Source organism: Chiloscyllium punctatum, chromosome 32 (genome assembly GCF_047496795.1).
Source record: "Chiloscyllium punctatum isolate Juve2018m chromosome 32, sChiPun1.3, whole genome shotgun sequence".
In the NCBI taxonomy this organism is placed as follows: domain Eukaryota; kingdom Metazoa; phylum Chordata; class Chondrichthyes; order Orectolobiformes; family Hemiscylliidae; genus Chiloscyllium; species Chiloscyllium punctatum.
In genome coordinates this window covers 39,378,532-39,404,939 of record NC_092770.1, presented here as the reverse complement: position 1 = coordinate 39,404,939, position 26,408 = coordinate 39,378,532, and the positions used below count along the sequence as shown (strand labels likewise).

General features: G+C 41.5%; 1 protein-coding gene across 2 annotated transcripts in view; it reads right to left on the bottom strand.

Moving 5' to 3' along the window:
* The window catches only part of dusp16 (dual specificity phosphatase 16), a 99,367-nt gene that overhangs the window by 51,517 nt on the left and 21,442 nt on the right, over nt 1-26,408 (bottom strand). For both annotated transcript variants that reach the window (XM_072552127.1, XM_072552129.1), the window contains exon 2: nt 6,035-6,552. In XM_072552127.1, coding sequence (XP_072408228.1) covers nt 6,035-6,265 — 231 coding nt within the window. In that variant the 5' untranslated portion in view covers nt 6,266-6,552. The remainder of the gene's footprint in view (nt 1-6,034; nt 6,553-26,408) is intronic.

Sequence of the window (26,408 nt, the reverse complement as noted above, 5' to 3'; positions counted from 1 at the left end):
AGAGCACATAGTACATTCTATCCCTCGCAAAAGGAAAGCAGCACCTAATTATAGGTGGTTTCAGTGAGTTGCTGTTGTTACAATTCTAAATATGGAACGCTCAGCTCACCTTTATCCCATAATCTATCATGATGGGCAAACAGTATGATTATGGACCTCTTGTATCCTACCATCACCCCAAATTTGTTCTTTTTTTTTGCTGAATATATGGAGTTAAGCCATCAAATCAGCCATGTGATTGAATAGTGAAACAGACTCAAGGGACTGAATGGCCTCCTCCTGTTCCTACTTTCCTGTGCTGTTGTTAACACCCCCAGAACAGGAGTATAGGAGGAACAGACAGCACAACACTTGTAAAGAAGCCTGGTCACATTTTGACATAGATACTAACAATCTTGATGTTAATAACATGTACAAATTCCAACTCAGTCACTGGGCACAAGCTGAAAGCAATGCTTTACGCACCAAGTGACCAAAGGGACAGATAGAGTCAGAGATGTACAGCATGGAAACATACCCTTCGGTCCAACCCATCCATGCCGACCAGATGTCCCAACCCAATCTAGTCCAACCTGCCAGCACCCGGCCCATATCCCTCCAAACCCTTCCTATTCACATACCTGAGACATGGAACGCTCAGGAGGATTTTGGTGAAATGTCATACAAGAAAACGCTGACAAGGATGAACAGACATGCTTGATGCACTATCTAGCAGGCCAGCCTGAGTCCTATCACCAGCAAGGACCATGCAGGAATCAAAGACTGATTTGGGAGAGGTCATGTCACAGAACATGCATTCTCTGCAGATATGCTGCAACTTAAAGGCACTATAACTGCAGTCCACACATCTCATGGAACATTTATGTGAAGAGATCAGCAAATCCTCTGCCTATTATGAGAAAATGCATTAACACTCTTTGCCAAATCCAGATCTTGACAATCCCCCAAAAACATTCCATGGTACTTTTCGAGATATTGCAATTGAAGTTGTACCATATCTGTAAAATATTTTCTGGTCATTTAAACAACACCAATGCTAGGTCTCTTTGAATTGTTCTTTCATGAGTGACAAATAAATACATTGAATAAACCTACGTGGTCCAAGAAAAGTGCTAAACATCAGCCAACAGGGATGTTTGATGTCATAACAGTTTCCAGAACATGCAAGGCATACCTGAGAATACGTGTTTCCTAGCATCGGTCACTATGAGGGTTGCGTTAAAAGTCAGTGATGTGCAACTGAAAGTGTCTATGGCTTGGTCAGACATGTGTAAGGTTTTGGAGTGGCTGCAGCAAGGTTAAGAGCAACAACAAGAATGGAAAGATTCCAGAGCAGGCAGATCTGTATAGGACTTGAATTTTTTAAGTCTACACTCAAGTAGGACCAAAGATAAAATAAAAGCAAGGGCCCATATTGTCTTTAGTTAAGATATGTCTGGGGAGCTCAAGCCTGCGATTTGCATATCCTGTACTATTGGAAATCCTTGGATTGCCTGAAAGATAGTGTGCACAGAGGGTGGCTCTTCCTGTAGCAACTTGAGCCCCAGGTTTTAGAACAGCAGCTACAGGGACACTACGGTTAATTCATGAGGTTGAAAGGTTTGTGGATTGCACATTTCAGAATGTGGCCACACCACAGATTAAGGGAGTGCAGGCAGAGAGTGAATAGGAGACAGACAGAAGAAAGGGACCAGGCAGCAAACCCCAACCCCCTGCCCCAAGAGCATCTTATGTGTTGACGATTTTCGACCTTGGAAAACAATTAGAGTGATGGTCCTGCTGTGGAGGCCAGCCAATGGCACTGCAGAGGGTGCAGCCACCAAGGGTAGGGGTGAATAAGAATTTTGGAAGGGCAATAGCAGTAGATGGTTTGTGAGGGGAGCAGACAAGTGCACTAGCAGCCATAGACTTGGTTTCAGTGTAGTATATTGTTTCATAGGTTCCAGGGTCAAGTATGTCACAGGGCATTTGTAGGAGGAGGATGAATAGCCTCAGGTTATTTTGGGACCAGTAGCATAGGAAGGAAAGTAGGAAATAAGATCCTGTAAACAGACCTTAGGGAGTTAGGTAAGAAACTGAAAGTGGAGTAATCTCAAGATTATTCTCAGCACCACACAATATTGAGTACAGGAATAGAGGATGATAGCAGATGAATGCATAGCTAAACAAGTGGTGCAGGAGGGACTGCTTTAGGTTCTTGAGGCATTGCGACCATTTCTAGGGGAGATGGGAACTATTCAATTTGGATGGATTACATCCAAACAGGAATAGAACCATCATCTTTGTGGGGAGGTTTCCTAATGCTTTTGGGTCAGATTTAAACCAGATTGGACAGGGATGGGATTCTGATAACCAACGTCCCCTTAAAATTGTGAGGCTACTCTGGAGGCCTGCACAGCTAGAAAGATAATTTGAGGGAGTGTTACTGATAGGTAGTTCAGAGAGGAGAGAAAGAGATGGAATTAGAAGTTAAAATGTGAAGGTAGGACTCTGGAAGTAGAGGTAGAGGTAATATGAAAGTAGTGAGTTTAAATGGGATCTATTTTTATATTAATGCAAGGAGCATGAAGACAGACAGACAGACAAGCTGGGGAAAGATAGCTATTTTATATTCCCATGTGCCTATGAACAAAGATAGGCAGCTCAACATTCCTGCTTATAGGGTATTCATATGCGATAGACAGCAGATAGAAGAGGAGGGGGAGTTTGTAATATCAAGCAAGAAATCAATTCTAGCAGTAACATGGGATGACATCTTGTAAGGATCATCGAATGAGGCCATATGGGTATCTTTTGCCCTTTACCATAGGCTCTCAAAACAGTTCCGGGGTGTGGGGGGGGGCGGGGGGGGAGGGAGAGAAGAGAGAGAAGAGAGAGAGAGAGAGAGAGAGAGAGAGAGAGAGAAATCAAACATGTAATGAAGTTGCATAGATGTGCAATAATAATAAGGGATTTTAACTTCCCAAATATTAATAAAAGGTAGAGAGAGAATAAAATTCCTACATTGGATTCATGAGACCTTTTTCAGCCAATACATAGAAAGTCCAACAAGGGAGGTGGCAGTCCTGGACATAATATTCAGAAATGAGCTCAGGCAGGTGGAAAGCATTCAGTAGGAGGGCATTTTGGAGATTGTGACCATCAGTGAGGTTTTGAATAGCTATGGGAAAGGATACGAATGGGCTAAGAATTAACATTCCAAACTGGGAATGAAAATTTAATGAAGATAAAATACAATTTGGTCCAAGTTGACTAGAAGCAGCTACTTGAAGGTAAAATAATCAGAGCAGTTGGAAGCATTCAAGGAGGAAGTAGTGAGACAAACTGAAAGACTGGACCAAGACTGGACAGCCCTGAATGTCAAGGGATGCAAAGATTGGAATTAAGAACCAAAAACAAAGGCTTACAAAAAGAAATTTAGGACTCAGTATGGCAGACTTCCTAGAAAAGTATAAAAAAGTGCAGGGAAGGAACATCCACAGGAAATTAGGAAGGCAAAGGGAGTACATGAGAAAGCACTGGTGGGTAAAATAAAGGAAAAGAAAAAAAAAAGTTTATTAAATATATAAAAGAGCAAGAAAATAGCTAGGGAAAGATAAGGGCCCATTGGAGACCATAAGAAAGCACCCAGAAGATAAAAGCACAGCCCTCAATTAATACTTTGCGTCAGTCTTCACAGTAGAAAAGAAAAATCAAGTCTATGCATCACTGTGGAGTCTGTGAAATATTCAAAAGGAAATTCAGAGGGAGAGGGAGTAGCCTGACAAGTCAATGAATCTGCAGGTCCAGATGAGATGTATGCCTGCTGTTGAGGGAGGTAAGAGAGAAGATATTAGGGGCCCTGACAATAATTTTTAAAGCTTTTTTGGCTGCAGGTGAGGTACTAGAGAACTGCTAATGTTGTCTCATTATTAAAAAGAAAAGAGGAAGCAAAAAAACCAGGAAATTATAGGCCAGTCTGTCTAACCTCAGTGTTGGGAAAAATAATTCAAAAGATTTCTGAGACACAGAATATATCTGCACTTGGAAAGATAAAGGATTAATAAGTAATAGTTAGCAAGGATTTCTGAGAAGACGATAGTTTTATGAACTTGATCAAACGTTTTGAGGAGATAACTAAGTGTGTTGTTGAGAGTAATGCATTTGATGCAAACTACATGGACTTTAGCAAGGCTTTCAACAGGTCCTTCCTGGTAGACTGGTCAAACAAAATAACAGCTCATAGAACAAAGGCAAAATGAATCCAAAATTAGCTGGGAGTCAGGATGCAGAGGTTGATGATAGGGCATGCTTCTGTGGCTGAAAGTCTGTTTCGAATCAGGTTTTGTAGGGCCCAATACTGACGCCCTTGCTGTTTGCAGTGGACATTAATGAGTTAGACTTTAAATGTAGGGGTACGAACAAGTAGTTTGTGGATGACACAAAAATTGATAGGGTGGTGAAGAACATAGCCTTGAACTCCAGAAGGAGATCAATGAATTGGCCAAGTGGACAGAACAATGGCAACTTGAATTCAAACTGGAAATGTGTACAATAATTAGGGAGGGGTAACAAGGCAAGGGATTAAACTATGAATGGTAGGACCATGGAAGTAGTGAAGAACAGAGGAACATCAGTGTGCAGATCCACAGATCCCTTAATGTACCAGGACAGATACATAAAAGATAGTTAAGGCGGCTTATGGGAGATTTGCCTTTATTAGCTGAGGCATAGAATACAAGAGCAAGGAGGTTCTGCAGCAACTGTATAAAACAATGGTTCTACCATAACTGGAGTACTGCAGACAAATGTGGTCACTATATTGTAGGAAGGTTGTGACTGCACTAGAGAGGGTGCAGAGAAAATTTACCATGTTGTGGTCAGGTTAGAAGGTTTAAGCTACAAGGAAAGACCGAACAGTTGCCATCACCTCTACAGTTATGGACCAAGAGCTGGAAAATGGGATTAATGTAGTCAGATCTTTGTTGACTAGTATTGACACAAAATGCCAAATGACTTCCTTTTCTGCAGTAAACCTCAAGGGGTTCTCCATAGTGCCATAGACAATGCTACTAATCCACATTTCTTACCCATTAACAGGTGGTGTTGTTTTTATTTGTTGGGGATCCTGGAACTGGGGCCATTAAGTACAAGACAGTCACTAATAAATTTAATAAATATTCTGAGAAACCCTTGACTTGATGAGAATATGGTTGAAGAAAATTGTACCGATGTATTTAAGAGAAAACTAGAACATACATGAGGGAGAAAGGAATAGAAGGATACATAGAGCATTAAGAAAGCAGACATGTTGGGATAAGTGGCCTATCTCTACTTGTAAATTTTAAGTGGTAACGTTATCTCTTAAGAAATTTAATTTTGAAACAAAACTTATGAAACATTTTTCTCAAGATGTAGAAAAAACAGGCAGTTTACCAACAATTGTCATCGATGTGCACGAATATTTTGGGTCGTATGTTAATCATGTGATACCATTATTGCAATACATGTGCTTTTAAAATCATGAGCATTCTATAAAGCATAGTTAAAAATCACACAACACTAGGTTATAGTCCAAAAGGTTTATTTGGAAGTACTAGTTTTCAAGTCACTGCCTCTTCATCAGGTGGTGGTCTTGAAATAAACCTGTTGGGCTATAACCTGGAGTTGTGTGATTTTTAACTTTGTCCACCTTAGTCCAACACTGGCACCACCAAATCATGACTACAAAATATATATATGAATTTACCTCCAACGTCATACTTTCATTTTCCATTTCAGCATGATAGCAATGATATTGGGTTAGTGTTTAAAAATCAGTGTTATCGCTTAAAGTTCCATTAAGTAAGGAAGCAGGGAATACAGGAGTCTCCCTGTTACTAGGCTATTGGGATATTACAAATATTTCTTTTTATGATATAGATATGTAATTAATTCAGAATTGGTAACAGTGAATCTGTGCTAAAATAAAAGTAGAAAAATGAAAAATTGGAAGTAATACACTATACAGCTTCCTCATTAAACTCGCAATGTTATTTTTCTAGTAGAAACATACCTTCTGTTTTGCAGAGTGCTGGATGAGTTCTATTATTTGTACTTTGTCTTGCTGCAGTCTTCTTTTCATGAGCTTTGAGCAATTAATATTCACAGCATCCAAGATATGGGAGGCATTGTACTCAACAAAAGAACGACTGTCAATAATCAGCACTTTCTCTATGCTACTCTCCAGAAGTCCCACCAGCTTCTCAGCAGTTACCATTTGAGTCCTGGCATTTTCATCAGCCATGGTGACACTGGACTGTCCCCAAATTATGGGTTGGTTGAAATTAAAGAATCAGCCACTTCATTTCAATGGAAACCTCTAGTCACGTAGATTGCAATTGGCTTATAAAAATAAAATTCATTTCAAAAGTCTATAAAGTTTAAACCTTTTCACTGCTGGTATCCAGTAGTTGGACAGTAACCTTGGTCTGGGTTGCTCTGGGACACCATCACCTACTGAGTGCAAATGATAATTCAGCTTTACATCATTCTTCACCTAAATCTCCAATTCAATATTCTGAATGGAAAAATCTGCAAACAAGACAGAAGGGAATCTTTAGAAAAATGAAATAACAATCTGAAGATTAATTTATATACACAAACTAGTGTTGAAAGGAACAAGTTACAGAAATAATTGGAATTAAATATGCTACTATCTCCCAATTTTGAAGTTTACAAATGCAGTACAATGCTCCCAAATTCAATATTCATACAAGGAAACCCAGTAACAGCAAGTTCATAAAACATTGTAATTATTTACTATACTTTAATTTTAAAAATAATGCTTTAGAGGAGTTAAATATTAATTTTCAAGTGCCTGATGGACTGGCTTGCCTATATTTCTTACAATGATTGCACATTGTTGAGTATGAATAAATTATGTACCTGTCCAAAAAAAAAGACTTTAAGAGGCATATAATCAGGTTGATGTTATCCAACTGCATTTCTATGAAGTGTCACTGGAATACGCTTCTAGAGTGCAATGAAAGATGTTTGAGTTTGTGAATGGTTTAAATTACACTGGCTTAGAGTACTGACTGACTGCGGGTTTAATATATCTCTTAAATGTCTCTAGTGTTCCACAATTCCAAAGCCACAGAATTTGTGTTCCTACCAGTTACTTGAATTAAGTGAACATTCCAAATTTGAATGTTGGTTTACCACCAATTTTCAATTTCCATTCATTTGTACGTTGATAATTCACATGTCTGCGTTTCTTCTGCGATATGTTAGAATTTCTACTGTTGTCAAATCTTACTGATTTTGAGGTTCATATTTAGTAATCTTACAGATATATTCGAGAACCTGGTGCCTGGAGTTACAGAGGTAAGACTCATGGAGGTAAGACTTTTTGATTTGGGCATTTCCCCCTTTCTTCTTGGCTCTGTTTTGTTTTGTATTTCTGCTTTTGTTTACTTTAAAAATTCTGATTTTTGTACCTAAGATGGTTTCTTCAGTTTTTGTATCTAATATGGGTATTTTTTCCCCAATTCAGGTCTTTTGTACCTAAGATGGTGCCAGAGAATAGAGATTTTATACACTTTTCATTGTACTCCTGTACATCTGAACTTAAGTACACATGACAATAAAACCTAATTCTAATTCATTCAAAAAGGAATCGCAATCCAGTACTCCAGAGTGTATCAAATCTCAATAGTTCAGCAAGAATTAAACACTTGCCTGCCAAGCTCCTTAGTAGGTCTTTTAGTATAATCAACTTTTCCAACTTATACCATATTCTACTAATTATATAGTTGCTCAGCATTGGTAGAAGAAAGATCGATGATATAGCATTACAAGCCTTAGAGACTTAGTGTTTTTATACAATTTCTTTTGCCTGTATAGTCTGTTCCATTTCAAAATATCACAAGTACCAAAATTCACTTTCTCACAAAACTGTCATTGTAACATTACATTTACAATGAGGGTTTTGTGGACATGATTGTGGAAATTCAAAATCTGTAATTTTTGCACGTCTATCGATATGTGTACTATAGTACAAAATAAATACTGGAGAAAATCATTGCTCAAAAGGGGCAATAGAAATGTGGTATGAAATAAAACCATACTCTGTGCACAATAACTTTACATCCAAAAATATAAATATGTGTTCTGTAGACTTTTGTAAAGGTGGTGCTATACCATTGCTGATTGTATTGATTAAACAGGAGAAAACTTCAAACATTGACAATTGATGTTTGGGAAGCATTTTAAAAACATAATTACACCTGGTGACTCTAAAAATGTAATGTGACTAGATTTAAGGTCATTTTATCTGCAAAACAAAGTGATGGCAGTGTGTTTTTTCACACTTGCATCATCTCTTCCTCTGCTTCATTGTCTGGCGGCTGCCTTTAAATATTATTGGTCATTAGTGTTAAATCAGACTAGGAAAAACTTCAGGTATTCAAATGGTGAAACATGTCAGCAATGCAAATCCCATTCTGGTCACTGGAATCTCAAGTAAATAACCAGACAAGTATAATACAATTACATACATTAAGGAAGGCAGACAAGCTGCAAGTCACATTAGAATGATTCATGTAACAAGGTATCTCAGCAACGCAAAGTCCAATCAAGAACTGCAATAACATAAAAGAATAAACAATTCATGTGCATGTAACTACTTCTGAATAAAAATCCTAGTTTCAACAGAAGCCAATTTTGGCGGACTCAGTACTATCCAATGGGACATTCTAACCTATAACTCTAAACATACTGCTTGCAGACTTCAAGGTAAAAATGCAATTTGTTTTTAAGAGACTGAAATACCCTGTTACCAAAATCAAAATAGATCAGCATCTACAGTTTGCTCAAATTGAATACAAAGGTCCAATTTTCATCAAGTCTTGAGCCAAACTTTTTGGGCATGATTCCAATCTGACATTCATTTTACCTTAGTGTCTGCATTATAGACATTTCTCACCCAAGATATAGGAACACCATTAGATTAATTTACTATAAGGAATAAGATTTTTATTCCTTATCAAAGCCATTTTAACATAATTCCAGGTGCATCTTGGATAGGTATCTTGATGGGAATATAACCATCAAAAAAATTGGTGAACTGGACACAGATGTAGAAATCACACCCTATTTCCAAATCAAAACTTTTTGTTGTGGAGAAAGGGAACAAGACTTGGTCCACACAAGGTAAAATGAACTCAAAAGGGCATTTGAATTTAGCTAAATTGGCTGATCTAGGGTATTACCTGCATTGTGGGAGTCACAATGGATTATGGATTAGATACAAATTCTTTTGAAGGATTAGTATAATCTATTTAACTCTCATGATGTAAAGCCATTTGAATCCCCAACACTTTGTAAAAAATTGTCAGGCCGTAGGTGCTGGTGAGAGTTCAAATAAAAGGAATTTCAAGCAGTTTCAATAGTTGTTGGTTGACATTTTCCCAATAACTCCTTGTAACCATTTCCCTGATTTCCAAAAGATATAACTATCTCAGTGAGTGGGCAAGATCTTTCATTTCACAATTTAATTGACAGCTGTAAGAACCTATTAAAGTAATAAATATTATTGATGCAGGACATGAATAAATATTTGTTTTTGAAACAGATAAAGCATTTAATATTTTAAAAAACTTAGAATCAGTCATCATGAAAGGGGATTTTGTTCACTATCAAGTATGCGTAGTGAGAAATGAGTAAGATTCTTAGAATTTAATTTAATCTCCACGTGTCCCCAGAGGTCCCTTCAGGGTAGTTACTGGGTGAGTTAACCTGGGGGTATAAGGAACTCCATGGGATGGGAGCAGTTGGCAAGAGTTAGCATGGAGTTGTTAAGAAGCCCAGAGATAGGGTTGGGTGGGGATGAGGGAATGTGAGGCGTGAAGGCTAAAACATACAAAACCTTATGGCACAAACCAGCATAAGCTTTCTAACCAATGCAACTCAGCATTCACTTCTCCCTGCTGCCAACCATGGTGTTTTATCTCTGAACTCAGTTGATATCCATCCTGCTCTCTTTCCCTCTATTGGAGAGAAGGTCATGACATTTGGGGCATGTTTGGAAGGCAGAATTGCAAGTTGGCACATTTCCCAAATGGATCTACCTGCCTCAGTAGCAAAAAAATCTGGACACGTATCTCCTAAACTGTCTACTTCCACAACAACCTTTACTGAAGAATTATGCCATATTCTGCAGTTTACTTTGCATTGAGTTTGTAACACATTTCAGTAATATTCCATAGATACGTTTGTATATGAAAAGACTATAATATTGGAATAAAGTAACAAATCAATGCACCGATTGCAATTTAAAAGGAAGATTATGGTCTGTATTGTGGTAAATTGGCAGACATATTGGCCTAAATTTTTATGGAGTCAGGGAGGCTCCATAAATGGGTCCATCAAGCACTTTCAACAATCTAATGGATGTCTGGGTTCTCCGCTAAGGATGCTGGAGCAACTGAGTCTTAGAAAAAAGCACTGCTTGATTGATAGCCCTGGCTGTCTGATCTCTTCTGTCAATTACACAATGTTTATTTACACAAGATTGAACATATACTGAAACAAACAAAAACAAAAATTGATGGAGAAACTCAGGAGGTCTGGCAGCATCTGTGAAGAGAAAACAGAATTAATTTTGCATGTCCAATCACCCTGTTCAGAATACATGCAGTTTCTGTTATGGTGCTTCAAGACTGAACATGTACTGAAACAAACAAAAACAGAAATTGAAGGAGCATGAGGAGTATGAGATATAAGGGCCAGAGGATTTTGTTTTCCCATTAAATCTAATACAAGGTCCCAGAGTACCAAGGAAAACCACTCCTGTGGCTCTCTCCAACCCTTTTTTCCTGGGTCAGCTGGCCTGACTGCAACCCAGACCAGACCTGGCTCCCGACAATGAAACTTCTAAGCTTGTCAGCACTTTCTTATGAGGAAGACAGGCCCTGCAGGTAAACTATCCTGATGCACACTACCCACCTCAAAGATGAGATTTTAGGTCATTTTTTTGGCCAGGATTCACCATATCTGGCATAAAATGTATTAAATAGACTATCTACTAAGGCTAACATTTCCTTTTGAAAGTTAAACATTTTTCTGAAAAATAAAACCTCCTTAGAAGTGCAGGAGGGGAATTTTCAAATTACATCGTAAAGGAAGCCTAACAGGATGTTCAGCAGACAAAAAAACCCAAGCAATGCTGGTTTTGCGAGTGTAGCATTTCAAAAAGAAACAAACATTGCACTCAACAATAAAATTATTATAAAAGGCAAAAGGTTCAAGAAGAAATTAAATTACCACTCTCTAACTTATTCTGTACAGTAAAACAAAGCAAGATTCTGTTTGCTACTCTTGGCCAGCTGAGGAATCAGCCTCACTCTGTGCAGGAAAGGACTTTCACAAATAAATCTCATGTACAATATTCAATTCCATTGATTTCAGGATTCTACGCCAACAAGCGCTGAAACAAAACGCTTGCTCTGAAATGTTTGAATTCAAACATTTGTATTTCTCTGTTCTAGTTTCTTTGATTTTCTTTTACTCATAAGCTGTTAAATCAGGGCAAGGGAAGTAGTAATAACAAACAATAAATTGTGACCAAGCACTATGGGATAGCACACTGTGCTTTCACTTCTAGTTTCCAAGCTGACATCAAATCAGACTGCGAGAATCAAATGAAATAATTTGAGTGCAATTCACCAATCCTGGATTAGCCACCTATCTCTGCCACCCCCACCCCACGCACACTATTTTACTCTCCACTGCACATAAGGTCAAGTAAACTTGGAAATTATAAACTGCTTTTGGGTTAAAAATTACTCCCAGCAACCCGACATTTTCAGCCTTGCGTGCACTGTACAAAATTAACTATGACAGATTTAAAGCTGTTTCTGTTGAACTGTGATACCCAGCACAAAACTGCCTGTGCTTCAATAAAATTGAAGAGAAGCTGTTTATTTTTCTTTAGTATTTTCTGTCACACTACATTTGTCTTGTTAATTTTGAAGTTATATATACACATGGAACATTTTTTATTCTACGTTCATGGCTTTCATCAAGTTAGACAGAAATGGCATTGTACTAAAATATATTGTATAATTATGTTTTACTCAACACTCCCTCCCACAGGGCTGTTTTTCTCTTTCAATTAAGCATATCGAAAATGTAATTAGAGTAGCACATATCAAATTCCCCCAGCAATTAAAAAGGTTGTCTGAGATCAGGTACAGAGAACAAACAAATGAGCACGAGTAGGCCAATTGGTCCATGGTGCCTATTCTGCCATTCAATAAACATCACAGCTTATTTGATTACTCCGCACTCCCACCTACCCACAGAAAACCATTCACCCCTTTGTCTAAAAAGGATCTATCCACCTGCAACTTAAAAAAAGTTCACCGACTCTGCTTCCAATGCCTTTTGAAGGAGAGCGCCAAGGTCCCCATCACCCACTGCTCCCTGCAGACTGCATCTCTTAACACAGATTCCATCCCGGCAGCCTCTTTGCTAGAGGCTAATTACTGTTTAGGTTTTGATGCTAACAATCAAAGCAGCAATAAACTTTAGGGTGAGAGAATCTTGCTCCCTGTTCATCACTTCCTTCCATAGTTGGAGTGGCCAGTACGTGACCTACAATTTCTCAATTCCCCATTCCACTCAAACCAAATCTGAAAATTTGCCTCACCTGCTCAGTCTCAAATTTAAACTGCTTTCCAAACTATTCACCTATACTCAGGAAACCAAAACCAAATACTTTGCTTACCCAACATAAATCTGATCCCATTTCTAATGCCACCATTATCTTGAACAACACTCCAAACTTTCCTATCTGGATTTCAATAGCACTCTATCCTCTAATTTTATTTTATGCCTTTTACTCCATTTTCTCAGTCCTACACCAGACTTATCTCTTTCAAAGAAGAAAAATGATGCACATAAATTAGTGTGTCAATGAAACATTTCGGATGTATGGTCACAAAGTTTGTTGCTTATAACCTACTTAATAATTTCAAAATATTTGCACAAGCTATCAGAGAAGATGATAAATATAATTCATTGTATGTAAAGTGGCAGAAAGAACTATAGAAAAAAGGGCATTTTCTCAAAAGGTCATAGTCATAGAGTCATAGAGACATACAGCACAGAAACAGACCCTCGGGTCCAACTCATCCATGCTGACTAGAAACCCTAAATTAATCTAGTCCCATTTGCCAGCATTTGGCCCAGATCCCTATAAACCCTCCTTTATTCATATACCCATCCAGATGCCTTTTAAATGTTGTATTTGATCCAGCCTTCACCACTCTGGTAGCTCATTTCATTCCACACACACTATCCTCTGCATGAAAAAGATCAGTTTTAAATCTTTCCCCTGTCACCCTAAACCAATGCCCGCTCGTTCTGGACTCCCCCACCCCAGGGGAAAGACTTTGTCGATTTACCCTATCCATGCCCCTATGATTTTACAAGTAAAAAGTTAATGTGAACATGGATTTTACCGTTTCATAACTGCAGTTAAAAAAAACATTTTATTATGAATAGATAGGTTGGAATGCAGTTAAAAATGATACAATTTCCTATTTAAAATCTGAATTACTACAGCAGTTTCAAAATAATTCCCAGCTTATCAATATAATGTTGAAATTGTACTAAGTGCATGTTCAGACTTTTTCCAGTTCTCCCTTTGTCATTAATGTAGATCTACAGTTTGCATGTCTTTGCCAACATTGTTGTATGATGAAATGCATTCTTATATTGTACCATTTAGAAACTCTTTAGCGCACTGCCATATACTTATAGATGCATTAAGCAGAGGTAGCTGGGTAACAGTTAGAGGTGGGAAGGGGAAGAAGCAGGCAGTGCAGGGTTCCCCTGTGGTCGTTCCCCTAAAAAATAAGTATGCAGCTTTGGAAACTGTTGGGGGGGACAGCCTTGCAGGTGTAAGCTGCAGTGAAGGGGTCTGTGGCTCTGAGATTCAGAAGGGAAAGGGGGAGAGGAGGAGAGCGCTAGTTATAGGGGACTCTCTAGTTAGAGGGACGGACAGGCGGTTCTGTGGACATGGGCGAGACTCTCGGATGGTTTGTTGCCTCCCGGGTGCTAGGGTCCGAGACGTCTCGGACCGTGTCTTCAGAATCCTTAAGGGGGAGGGTGTGCAGCCAAAAGTCGTGGTACACATTGGCACCAACGACATAGGTAGGAAGAGGGGTGGGGAGGTCATTCAAGAGCTCAAGGAGTTAGGCTGGAAGCTAAAAGCTAGGACAGACAGAGTCGTCATCTCTAGGTTGTTGCCGGTGCCAAGTGACAGAGAGGCAAAGAATAGGGAGAGAGTGCAGTTGAACACGTGGCTGCAAGGATGGTGTAGGAGGGAGGGCTTCAGATATTTGGACAATTGGACTGCATTCTGGGGAAGGTGGGACCTGTATAAACAGGACGGGTTGCACCTGAACCAGAAGGGCACCAATATCCTGGGGGGTAGGTTTGCTAGCACTCTTCGGGGGGGTTTAAACTAATTTGGCAGGGGGATGGGACCCGGACTTGTAGTCCAGCAAGTAAGCTAGCTGTGTGTCAGGATGCCCAAGACTGTAGGGAGGCTGTGGAGAAGGTAGCACTGACAGGGACTACTTGCGGACACAGAGATGGGCTCAAGTGCGTATACTTCAACGCAAGGAGTATCAGAAATAAGGTGGGTGAACTTAAGGCGTGGATCGGTACCTGGGACTACGATGTTGTGGCCATCACGGAAACATGGATAGATGAGGGACAGGAATGGCTGTTGGAGGTTCCTGGTTACAGATGTTTCAGTAAGATTAGGGAGGGTGGTAAAAAAGGAGGGGGGGTGGCATTGCTAATCAGAAATGGTATAACGGCTGCAGAAAGGAAGTTTGAGGGGGATCTGCCTCTGGAGGTAGTATGGGCTGAAGTCAGAAATAGGAAAGGTGCAGTCACCTTGTTGGGTGTTTATTATAGGCCCCCCAATAGCAGCAGAGATATGGAGAAACAGATTGGGAAACAGATTTTGGAAAGGTGCAGAAGCCACAGGGTCGTAGTCATGGGCGACTTCAACTTCCCAAATATTGATTGGAAGCTCTTTAGATCAAGTAGATTGGATGGTGCGGTGTTTGCGCAGTGTGTCCAGGAAGCTTTTCTAACGCAGTATGTAGAGTGTCCAACCAGAGGGGAGGCCATATTGGATTTGGTACTCGGTAATGAACCGGGACAAGTGGTGGGCTTGTTAGTGGGTGAACATTTTGGTGATGGTGACCACAATTCTGTGACTTTCACCTTGGTTATGGAGAGAGATAGGTGCGCACAACAAGGAAGATTTTACAACTGGGGGAAGGGAAATTACGATGCTGTAAGACAGGATTTGAGGAGCATACGTTGGGAGCATAGGCTGTCAGGGAAGGATGTGGTGGAAATGTGGAACTTTTTCAAGGAGCAGATACGACGTGTCCTTGATATGTATGTACCGATCAGGCAGGAAAGAAATGGTCGTGTGAGGGAGCCTTGGTTGACGAGGGAGGTTGAATGTCTAGTAAAGAGGAAGAAGGAGGCTTACATAAGGTTGAGGTAACAGGGTTCAGACAGAGCAGTGGAGGGATACAGGATAGCCAGAAGGGACATGAAGAAAGGGATTAGGAGAGCTAAGAGAGGGCATGAAAAATCCTTGGCGGATAGGATCAAGGATAACCCCAAGGCATTCTATGCGTATGTGAGAAACCTGAGAATGACAAGAACGAGAGTAGGTCCGATCAAGGACAGTAGTGGGAGACTGTGTATGGAGTCGGAAGAGATAGGAGAGGTCTTGAACAAGTACTTCTCCTCAGTATTTACGAACGAGAGGGACCGTATTGTTGAAGAGGAGAGTGTGAAACGGACTGATAAGCTAGAAGAGATACCTGTTAGGAAGGAAGATGTGTTGGACATTTTGAACAACTTGAGGATAGACAAGTCCCCCGGGCCTGACGGGATATATCCTAGGATTATGTGGGAAGCAAGAGAGGAAATTGCAGTACCGTTGGCAATGATCTTCTCGTCTTCACTGGCAACGGGGGTGGTACCAGGGGACTTGGAGAGTAGCGAATGTTGTGCCCCTGTTCAAAAAAGGGAATAGGGATAACCCCGGGAATTACAGGCCAGTTAGTCTTACTTCTGTGGTAGGCAAAGTAATGGAAAGGTACTGAGGGATAGGATTTACGAGTATCTGGAAAGACACTGCTTGATTAGGGACAGCCAGCACGGATTTGTGAAGGGTAGGTCTTGCCTTACAAGTCTTATTGAATTCTTCGAGGAGGTGACCAAGCATGTGGATGAGGGTAGAGCACTGAATGTAGTGTACATGGATTTTAGTAAGGCATTTAATAAGGTTCCCCATGGTAGGCTTATGCGGAAAGTCAGGAGGCATGGGATAGAGGGAAATTTGGCCAATTGGATAGAAAACTGGCTAACCGGTCGAAGGCAGAGAGTGGTGGTAGATGGTAAATATTCAGCCTGGAGCCCAGTTACAAGTGGAGTTCCGCAGGGATCGGTTTTGGGTCCTCTGCTGTTTGTAATTTTTATTAATGACTTAGATGAGGGAGTTGAAGGGTGGGTCAGTAAATTTGCAGATGATACGAAGATAGGTGGAGTTGTGGACAGTGAGGAGGGCAGTTGTCGGCTGCAGAGGGACTTAGATATGATGCAGAGCTGGGCTGAGGAGTGGCAGATGGAGTTCAACCCTGCCAAGTGTGAGGTTGTCCATTTTGGAAGAACAAATAAGAATGCGGAATACAGGGTTAATGGTAGGGCTCTTAGTCAGGTGGAGGAACAGAGGGATCTTGGGGTCTATGTACATAGATCTTTGAAGGTTGCCACTCAGGTGGATAGAGTTTGTAAGAAGGCCTATGGAGTATTATCGTTCATTAGCAGAGGGATTGAATTCAAGAGTCGTGAAGTGATGTTGCAGCTGTACAGGACTTTGGTTAGGCCACAGTTGGAGTACTGTGTGCAGTTCTGGTCACCTCACTTTAGGAAAGATGTGGAAGCTTTGGAGAGGGTGCAGAGAAGATTTACCAGGATGTTGCCTGGAATGAAGAGTAGGTCGTACGAGGATAGGTTGAGAGTTCTCGGCCTTTTCTCCTTGGAACGGCGAAGGATGAGGGGTGACTTGATAGAGGTTTATAAGATGATCAGAGGAATAGATAGAGTAGACAGTCAGAAACTTTTTCCCCGGGTACAACACAGTGTTACAAGGGGACATCAATTTAAGGTGAAGGGTGGAAGGTACAGGGGCGATGTCAGGGGTGGGTTCTTTACCCAGAGAGTGGTGGGGACATGGAATGCGCTGCCCGTGGGAGTGGTAGAGTCAGAATCATTGGCGACCTTTAAGCGGCATTTGGATAGGTACATGGATGGGTGCTTAATCTAGGTTAGAAGTTCGGCACAACATCGTGGGCCGAAGGGCCTGTTCTGTGCTGTATTGTTCTATGTTCTATGTCTAATACATTTCTGTAGACCAAACACGGCCTACGGAGAATAAAAGGTTGCACGGAAATATTTGAGGCAAAACATTCCATTGATTAAAAAACAAACCACTATCTACAAAAACATTTAGCACCTCATTCTTGAAAATTTCCACTCATTAACAAGCATCGTAAAACCAACTAATCAAGTGCCTCGCTGCATACATTTTTCAGGCTGTGTTATTTTCCATGCATAACACTATATAAATCCCTAAAAAAAATTTGGAGAAAAAGAAATAACACTGGAATTAAATTCAGTTTTCAAATAAAACATAGAACATTACAGTGCAGTACAGCCCTTTCGGCCCTCGATGTTGCACCGACCTGAGAAACCAATCTTAAGCCCATCTAACCTACACAATTCCATATATCTATCCAATGACTATTTAAATATCCTTAAAGTTGGTGAGTCTACTACTCTTGCAGGCAGAGTATTTCATGTCCTACTACTCTGAGTAAAGAAACTACCTCTGACATCTGTCCTATATATATCACCCCTCAATTTAAAGCGATGTCCCCTTGTGCTAGCCATCACCATCTGGGAAAAAGGCTCTCACTGTCCACCCTATCTAACCCTCTGATTATCTTACAGATCTCAATCAAGTCTCCTCTCAACCACCTTTTCTCTAATGAAAAGAACCTCAAATCACTCCATCTTTCAACCATACAAACTTCTCTTTGGTCGGGCTTCAGACTTGCTTTCCCAATTCCCAGAATTTCCCTCCTTTCAACCAATATATTTTGTGTCTCTGTGCAGGAGAGACTTCAAAAATCACCCTTTTTCCTTAGGCATTCTTTTATAAGTTGCAAAGTACACAGATTTAAACACTGGTCATTCCTATTAGTGTGGAGAGCAATGGACTAGGTTAGAAAAATGGGGTTAATTTGGAATTAATGCTGCCTCGCTCAGCAGAAACTGGTCAGACCTTAATTAAACCTTATGTTTCAAAATTAAATAAAAATAATCATCCATCCCACATGATTTTCATGTGCCTGCACATTTTTATAATATCAACTGTGAATTCCTAAATAGGCACTGGATTTGTTTATAGATTGCTTTAAATGCTAAAAGGTTACAATTATATTTTAGCATCTTATTCTGCAAGAACATTAAAAAAAACTTTCTTCATGTACAAACAATGCTTAAATGATAAAACACAAATGCATAAATAGACAATGATATTTATTTTCAGAAAGTGTGATTTTCATTCATTTTCATGCAGCACTTCTCTCCATGTCACCTAGCAAGTTTTCTTGTGCAATCATTCCAAACACACCTCATTAAGTACCCACCATGCCACTATTTCGCTCCTCTTGTCTAATGTTAGCTCAATGCTTCCACCGACAGTAGCTAGAGTACTGCCAGATACAGTATACCAGCATTCATGGTGCCGGTATCATGTTTACTGTGCTGTGCACTGTCAAGTGCAGAGAGTCTGGAAACGGTTGCAGACATTCACTCCAGACATGTCAAACAAGAAGAAATTGATGCCCTGCTTTGTGGCCATGGACCTGAAGGATGGCATGGTGCTGAGGAGGACTATGCTGTTTCCTCAGAAATGGCAGAGGAGGCTACAGCACCAGCCCCTGCCTGTATGGTCCAAGATTGCTACCCAATCAGTGCAGAGTCAGATGTCTGAAGGAACAGCCAACAATGCAGGAAGGAGGTCAATGACCCTCTCTACTCTCTGCTACCTCACACTTACTCTCTATCAGCAATTGCACCCATCTCCCACTAAGGCTCATGCTCCCCCTTGCCACTGCTGCACATGATGACCGACCTCACTCATTCTCACCCACCCCAACATTCCACACTACTAACCTTACATGACCTACTCATTCAATTGGAACACCTCGTCACCATTCCTCGATTTGCACGAGCACAAATAGCTGTGCCTCATTCACCTTCACCTCTCATCTTTTCTCTTATTACAGAAACAAAAACAGCTCATTGCAAAGCTGAAAGCTAGGATCAGTGCTGAGGTGTCAAATATTTAACTCATTCTCTCCTGGGAGAGGATCTTGACCGAAGTAGGTGAAGACCTGGATTACTTCAATGCAAATGTGAAAACTCCATGTCCTGGCAATGAAATAAAACTACTCAAATTACTCCTGAAAAATGTGTTGCTGGAAAAGCTCAGCAGGTCAGGCAGCATCGTAGAAGCAGGAGAATCGATGTTTCGGGTATAAGTCCTGCTTCAGGAATGAGGAGGATGTGCCAAGCAGGCTAAGATAAAAGGTAGGGAGGAGGGACTTGGGGGAGGGGCGTTGACAATGCGATAGGTGGAAGGAGGTTAAGGCGAGGGGGTGGGGGCAGAGAGGTCAGGAAGAAGATTGCAGGTCAAGAAGGCGGTGCTGAGTCCGAGGGTTGGGACTGAGATGAAGTGGGGGGGAGGGGAAATGAGGAAGCTGGAGAAATCTGCATTCATCCCTTGTGGTTGGAGGGTTCCTAGGCGAAAGATGAGGTGCTCTTCCTCCAGGCGTCGTGTTGCTATGGATTAGTGGTGCTGGAAGAGCACAGCAGTTCAGGCAGCATCCAAGTAGCTTCGAAATCGACGTTTCAGGCAAAAGCCCTTCATCAGGAATAAAGCCTGAAGCGTGGAGAGATATGTCCTTGGCGGAGTGGGAGGGGGAGTTGAAGTGTTCAGCCACGGAGCGGTTGGGTTGGTTGGTTGGTGCAGGTGTCCCAGAGGTGTTCTGAAACGTTCCACAAGCAGGCGGCCTGTCTCCCCAATGTAGAGGAGGCCACATCGGGTGCAGCGGATGTAGTAAATGATGTGTGTGGAGTTGCAGGTGAATTTGTGACAGATATGGAAGGATCCCTTGGGGCCTTGGAGGGAAGTGAGGGGGAAGATGTGAGCGCAAGTTTCGCATTTCTTGCGGTTGCAGGGGAAGGTGCTGGGAGAGGAGGTTGGGTTGGTGGGGGGTGTGGACCTGAGAGGGAGTCGCGGAGGGAGTGGTCTTTCCGGAACGCTGATAGGGGTGGGGAGGGAAATATATCCTTGGTGGTGGGGTCTGTTTAGAGGTGGCAGAAATGATGAAGGATAATACGATGTATCTGGAGGTTGGTGGGGTGGTAGGTGAGGACCAGTGGGGTTCTGTCCTGGTGGCGATTGGAGGGGCGGGGTTCAAGGGCAGAGGAGCGGGAAGTGGAGATGCGGTGGAGAGTGTCGTCAACCACGTCTGAGGGGAAATTGCAGTCTTTGAAGGAAGAGGCCATCTGGGTTGTTCGGTATTGGAAGTTGGTCATCCTGGGAGCAGATGCAGTGGAGGCGAAGGAATTGGGAATATGGGATGGTATTTTTACAGTGGGCAGGGTGGGAGGAGGTGTAATCTAGGTAGCTGTGGGATAAAACCAACCGACTCCCAAGAAGGATGGATTGCACTTGAATTGGAAGGGGACTAATATACTGGCAGGGAAATTTGCTAGAGCTGCTCAGGAGGATTTAAACTAGATTAGATTAGATTCCCTACAGTGTGGAAACAGGCCCTTCGACCCAACAAGTCCACACCGACCCTCCAAAAAGTAAACCACCCAGACCCAGTTGCCCCTGACTAATGCAACTAACACTGTGGGCAATTTAGCATGGCCAATTCACCTGACCTGCACATCTTTGGATTGTGGGCAAGTTGTTGGAAGGAATCCTGAGGAAGGATTTACACGTATTTGGAAAGGCAAGGATTGATTAAGGATAGTCAACATGGCTTTGTGCAGGGAAATCATGTCTCACAAACTTGAGTTTTTTGAAGAAATAACAAAGAGGATTGATGAGGGCAGAATGGTGGACATGATCTACATGAACTTCAGTAAGGCATTTGACAAGGTTCCTCATGGAAGACTCATTAGCAAGGTTAAGATCTCATGGAATACAGGGAGAACTAGCCATTTGTACACAGAATTGGCTCAAAGGTAGAAGACAGAGGGTGGTGGTGGAGGGTTGTTTTTCAGACTGGAGGCCTATGATCAGTGGAGTACCACAAGGATCAGTGCTGGGTCCACTACTTTTCATTATTTATATTAATGATTTGGATATGAACATAGGAGGTATAGTTAGTAAGTTTGCAGATGACACCAAAATTGGAGGTGTACTGGACAGCGAAGAAGGTTACCTCAGAGTAACCTTGATCAGATGGGCCAATGGGCTGAGGAGTGGCAGATGGAGCTTAATTTATATAAATACTGCATTTTGGAAAAGCAATCAGAACTGGACTTACACACTTAATGGTAAGGTTCTGGGGAGTGTTGCTGAACAAAGAGAGCTTGAAGTGCAGGTTCATAGTTCTTTGAAAGCAGAGTCACAGGTAGATAGGATAGTGAAATGTTTGGTATGCTTTCCTTTATTGGTCAGAACATTGAATATAGGAGTTGGGAGGTCATGTTGCAACTGTACAGGACATTGGTTAGGCCACTTTTGGAATATTGCATGCAATTCTGATCTCCTTCCTACGCTGTAAAACTTGAAAGGATTCAGAAAAGATTTATAAGGACATTTGAGGATTGGAGCTCAAGGGAGAGGTTGAATGGGTTAGGGCTGCTTTCTCTGGAGCATCGGAGGCTAAGGGGTGACCTTATAGAGATTTATAAGATGATGAGGGGTATGGATATAACAAATAGACAAGGTCTTTTTCCTTGGGTGGGGGAGTCCAGAACTAGACGGCATAGGTTTAGGGTGAGAGGGGAAAGATATGAAAGGGACCCAAGGGGGAGCTTTTTCATGCAGAGGATGGTGTGTATGTAGAATGAGCTGCCAGAGAAAGTGGTGGAGGCTGGTACAATTACAGAATTTAAAAGGCAGCTGGATGTGTACATGAATAGGAAGGGTTGAGGGGGATATGGGCCTAGTGCTGGCAAATGGACTAGATTAGGTTGGGATATCAGGTTGGCATGGACAAGTTGGACCGAAGGGTCCGTTTCCATGCTGAACATCTCCCTGACTCTGGCCATTTGTACTCAGGGAGTGATAGCAGCAGGAAGAACCTTGAACTTACTCCAGGTGCCCCTTCATTACAAGGGGGCAGGGTGGCACCCAGCCAGTGCAGCAATCACACACAGCTGTGCCTACTTTCCCCCTAATCGGTCTCCTCTCAGTACACTCCACTGGTGGCTGGGCCTTTCATCTTCAGGTACTATCTGGGCAGGATCCACTCAGCAAGCCTGGGCACTCAAGACAAAAATGCACCTGGGGTTGCTGGACCAAACCTCCAGGGCCAAAGTGCTTTCCTGCAGGACAGGCTCCCTCCATACCAGCTGCAGGACCTGGAAATATTCCGAGACATGGAAAAAAAAGAAAGGAGACCATCTGATGGCACACAGGTGACACACTATTGTTAATAGGTTTGCTCATTCCCAAACACAGGTAATCCTCAATTAATGCAGTAGTTACAAGCCTGAAAATCACATTATGCAAAATGGCATTATTCAAAACATATTTCCATTGAAACTAATGTAATTGTTCAGGTTATGTTCCCAGAGCACCGAACAATTATAAGCACATAGTTAATATAAAACCTGAAAATAAGATAGGGAAATATGCAAAAAGAATGCCTTTTAATGTTTCTTTCCTCCGATACAAGATTGCTCATCTGCAGGTGGCAGACTGTGACACATATAGAAAACCTAATTAGTCTTAATTGAGGAGGATAATGGCCAAAACAGGAACTTACCCAGGAAGTGTGTGTTTTGGCACCTATTTAATTTCACTTTGGAACGGAGAATCTGATTGAAAAAAAAACTCATTATTGCCAGTCAGATGTGTGCTTTTGGAATCTTGAGTATTAAAAGTCAAAACTGTGTTATGGTGAAACCACATCAATCAAAACCATGTTAAATGAGGACTACATGTTCACTATCAGCTATGTCTACAAGTCTCTTTCTAGCAGCAACTCCAACACAGGAGGTACACAGCCCACCTCTCCTTTTTGCAACATGATGTTCCATGGTTCAATGTGTGAAGAGAGCTATGGGTAAAAGGCTGCTGCTACTTTGGCAAATAGACTCCATCATTCCAGACAGACAAATATTGCTATTGCATCACAGGCATTAATGGGATTCATTTATTCTCTTGCATGATATGGGATCAGGAATGCTTGGGGCAAGGATTTGAATGACATCAAGCAGGTAATGCCTATGGTTCACAAAGTGTTTGCAGGTGTGTTTCAACTTCAATGTTTGGACGACAATGGAGTGATGTTGCCTTTTAAAGGGCCTCCTGTTACTTAAAATCAAAGCCTTACAGAACTAAGAACTTACCCCACCCACTCTTAAGTATGCTCACAATCTTTTACTTTTCTACTGCACATTGGTTATTTAAAACACAATGGAAGGCAACAGCAGATTCTCGAGCACGGAGTCTCAGATTCACCCTCTCCATCCTCCACCCAAATGGAAACATCCCGTTCCTGGTAGCCACCCTCATTAACTCCACAGCATCTGCATTCCCACCAGCCCTCCTCCATTCTAAAGTCCCCACACATCCTTAATCCAAGTCTTCATCTGCCACCTCACTCCCCCTCTCTGCCCTAAGCAGATCAAGTAAACATGTCAGATTTGGTAGTGCATTGTACCTACAACAGGACCACAATGCTAACGACTATCAATGGCACCCTCTCCTTTCCCTGCTGTAGTATGTTGTCTCTGTCCTTTACATATCACAGTGAACCCCACTGACATTTCAGTATTGTCATTCCCTCTTTATCCCAGTAGTCATGATTTGGAGATGCCAGTGTTGGATTGGGGTGTACAAAGTTAAAAATCACACAATTATAGTCCAACAGGTTTAATTGGAAGCCTAGCTTTTGGTGCGCCACTCCTTCATCAGGAGGTTGTAAACCTGTTCGACTATAACCTGGTGTTGTGTGATTTTCAACTTTGTTCATCCCAGTATTCTGCCTCCAAACACCACAACGGAGGTCCCCAGACACCCCTGTGCAGGAACTACTCCATCACTTTTCGTGGGCTGATCCCCAGATCTGACCATGGCCCACTCTGAACCATTTAGCCTGATAGCCTTAAACAATGAGTGACCAGACCTCTGTCTGACATCTGGATAGCTATCGGTCTGTGTTTCAGTTATTCCCCAGACTGGCTGCACTGAACCCAGAAGACTGCCTGTGAGCTATTCCCTGCACTGCAAAAGGTACAGATCCTGACCTGGACTACCAGAAGGGGCTGCTGACTTTGTCCCACCTCCGCTTGACTTACTATGCCAGGACCTCATAACCGAAAGGTGTCTCACTCAACTTGACTGAGGACTACTCCCCTTTGATTTTGAGACATGGCTGCTTGATTGGTGAACATGCAAAAAGTGTCTGGAGTGTACTCAATGAGTACATGGTCCAGGTATGAGATTAATGTGCATTGTGCCATACAGCAAGATATCTACCCCCATTGACTAATGACTACTGACAAGCATGACAAACTGGCAAACTGGTTTTGTGTTTACACTAAAGTATAATGGCAAGACAGAAGTACTTTGAGCCTTTATGATGCAGCTGGGAGGGCAAAGTGCTAAAATGCGAAGGATTGCAATGTAGAGATGCTGTGAGCATCTAAGTAGGTGAGAAGTGAGTGAAGGCTAAGAAAGGAGTAAAGGTTACTTGAGTTTTACTGGAGACAACAATTCACCGACTGTTTGAGGGGAAATGTATAGTTTGACCTTCACCTTTAGCAAAATTTTAACTTGCCAACTTAGCTACCACTTCCTAAGTAAGCAGGCCTCAGTTACATACTAATCTAATCCATCAGCTGAGTGCCTTCCGTGTGCAAAAGTGTTCTCATGGCAGTATTACTATGAAAGCTGTCAGTGCACTCCAAAGTGCAGCATGAAAGAGCAGAAGCATGCTGTAAGTGGATTAAAGATGTTCATGATGAAGCAGAGAGACTGTCTTGTGATAGATATCAGTGCTTGTGAATGTGGCATGCAAAATATGGTTTCTTACCAAAAGATATTGAAAAATAGATTCAGTTGTCCTTTGCTGCCTTTAAATATTTTCCACTATTTTACTACGGAATACCATTGACAATATTACCACTAAATACTAACATCACTTTTTTACTGAATTCTGTTCAGAAATCAACAACAACAAATTGAAAAATATAAATAAAGTATTCGACAACAGTTGATTCAATAAGACCTTTCAACTGATTTATGACAATGTAACTTACTTAGGAAGTGGAAGCTTAATTGACAATTTTAAATTTTGCCAAGGGTGAAGGTCAAACTATACATTTCCCCTTGAAAACAACCAGTCAATTGTTGTCTCCAGTTAAACTCAAGTAACCTTTACTCCCCTTATTGACTCAAACAGAAAAACAAAGTTCCTCTGTATTCTTAAAGGGTATAAAGATCACTTTTTGTTTTGATTTATCACAACTAATACAATTATCACACAAAACAGTTTTACAGATGTGGTCTTGTTTTCACACAATACCGCAAGACACACTCAGAATGCTTTTTAGTACATATATCTATCTAAAAGTAATTACTTTAGCCACTAAATACAAATTTGCAAGCTTTCCAGACAGTTAAACCATAAGATCAAAAGAAATAGGAACAAGAGTAGGTAGTTCAGTCCCTCAAGCCTGCTCTGCCATTCAACAGGGTCATGGCTGGTGTGACTTTCATACAATTGTAGAACCCCTACAGTGCAGAAAGACCCACTGAGTCTACACTACAACATCCCACCCAGACCACTCCATCCTGCATGAAGTTTATACCATAGCTAATCCACCTAACCTGCACATCCCTAGACACTATGGGGCAAATTTTAGCTTAGCCAATCTACATAACCTGCATGCCTTTGGACTGTGGGAGGAAACCCTTGCAGACACAAGAGAATGTGTAAACTCCATACAGACAATCACTCAAGACTAGAAACAAACCCACGTCCCTGCTGTGATGCAGCAGTGCTGACCACGGG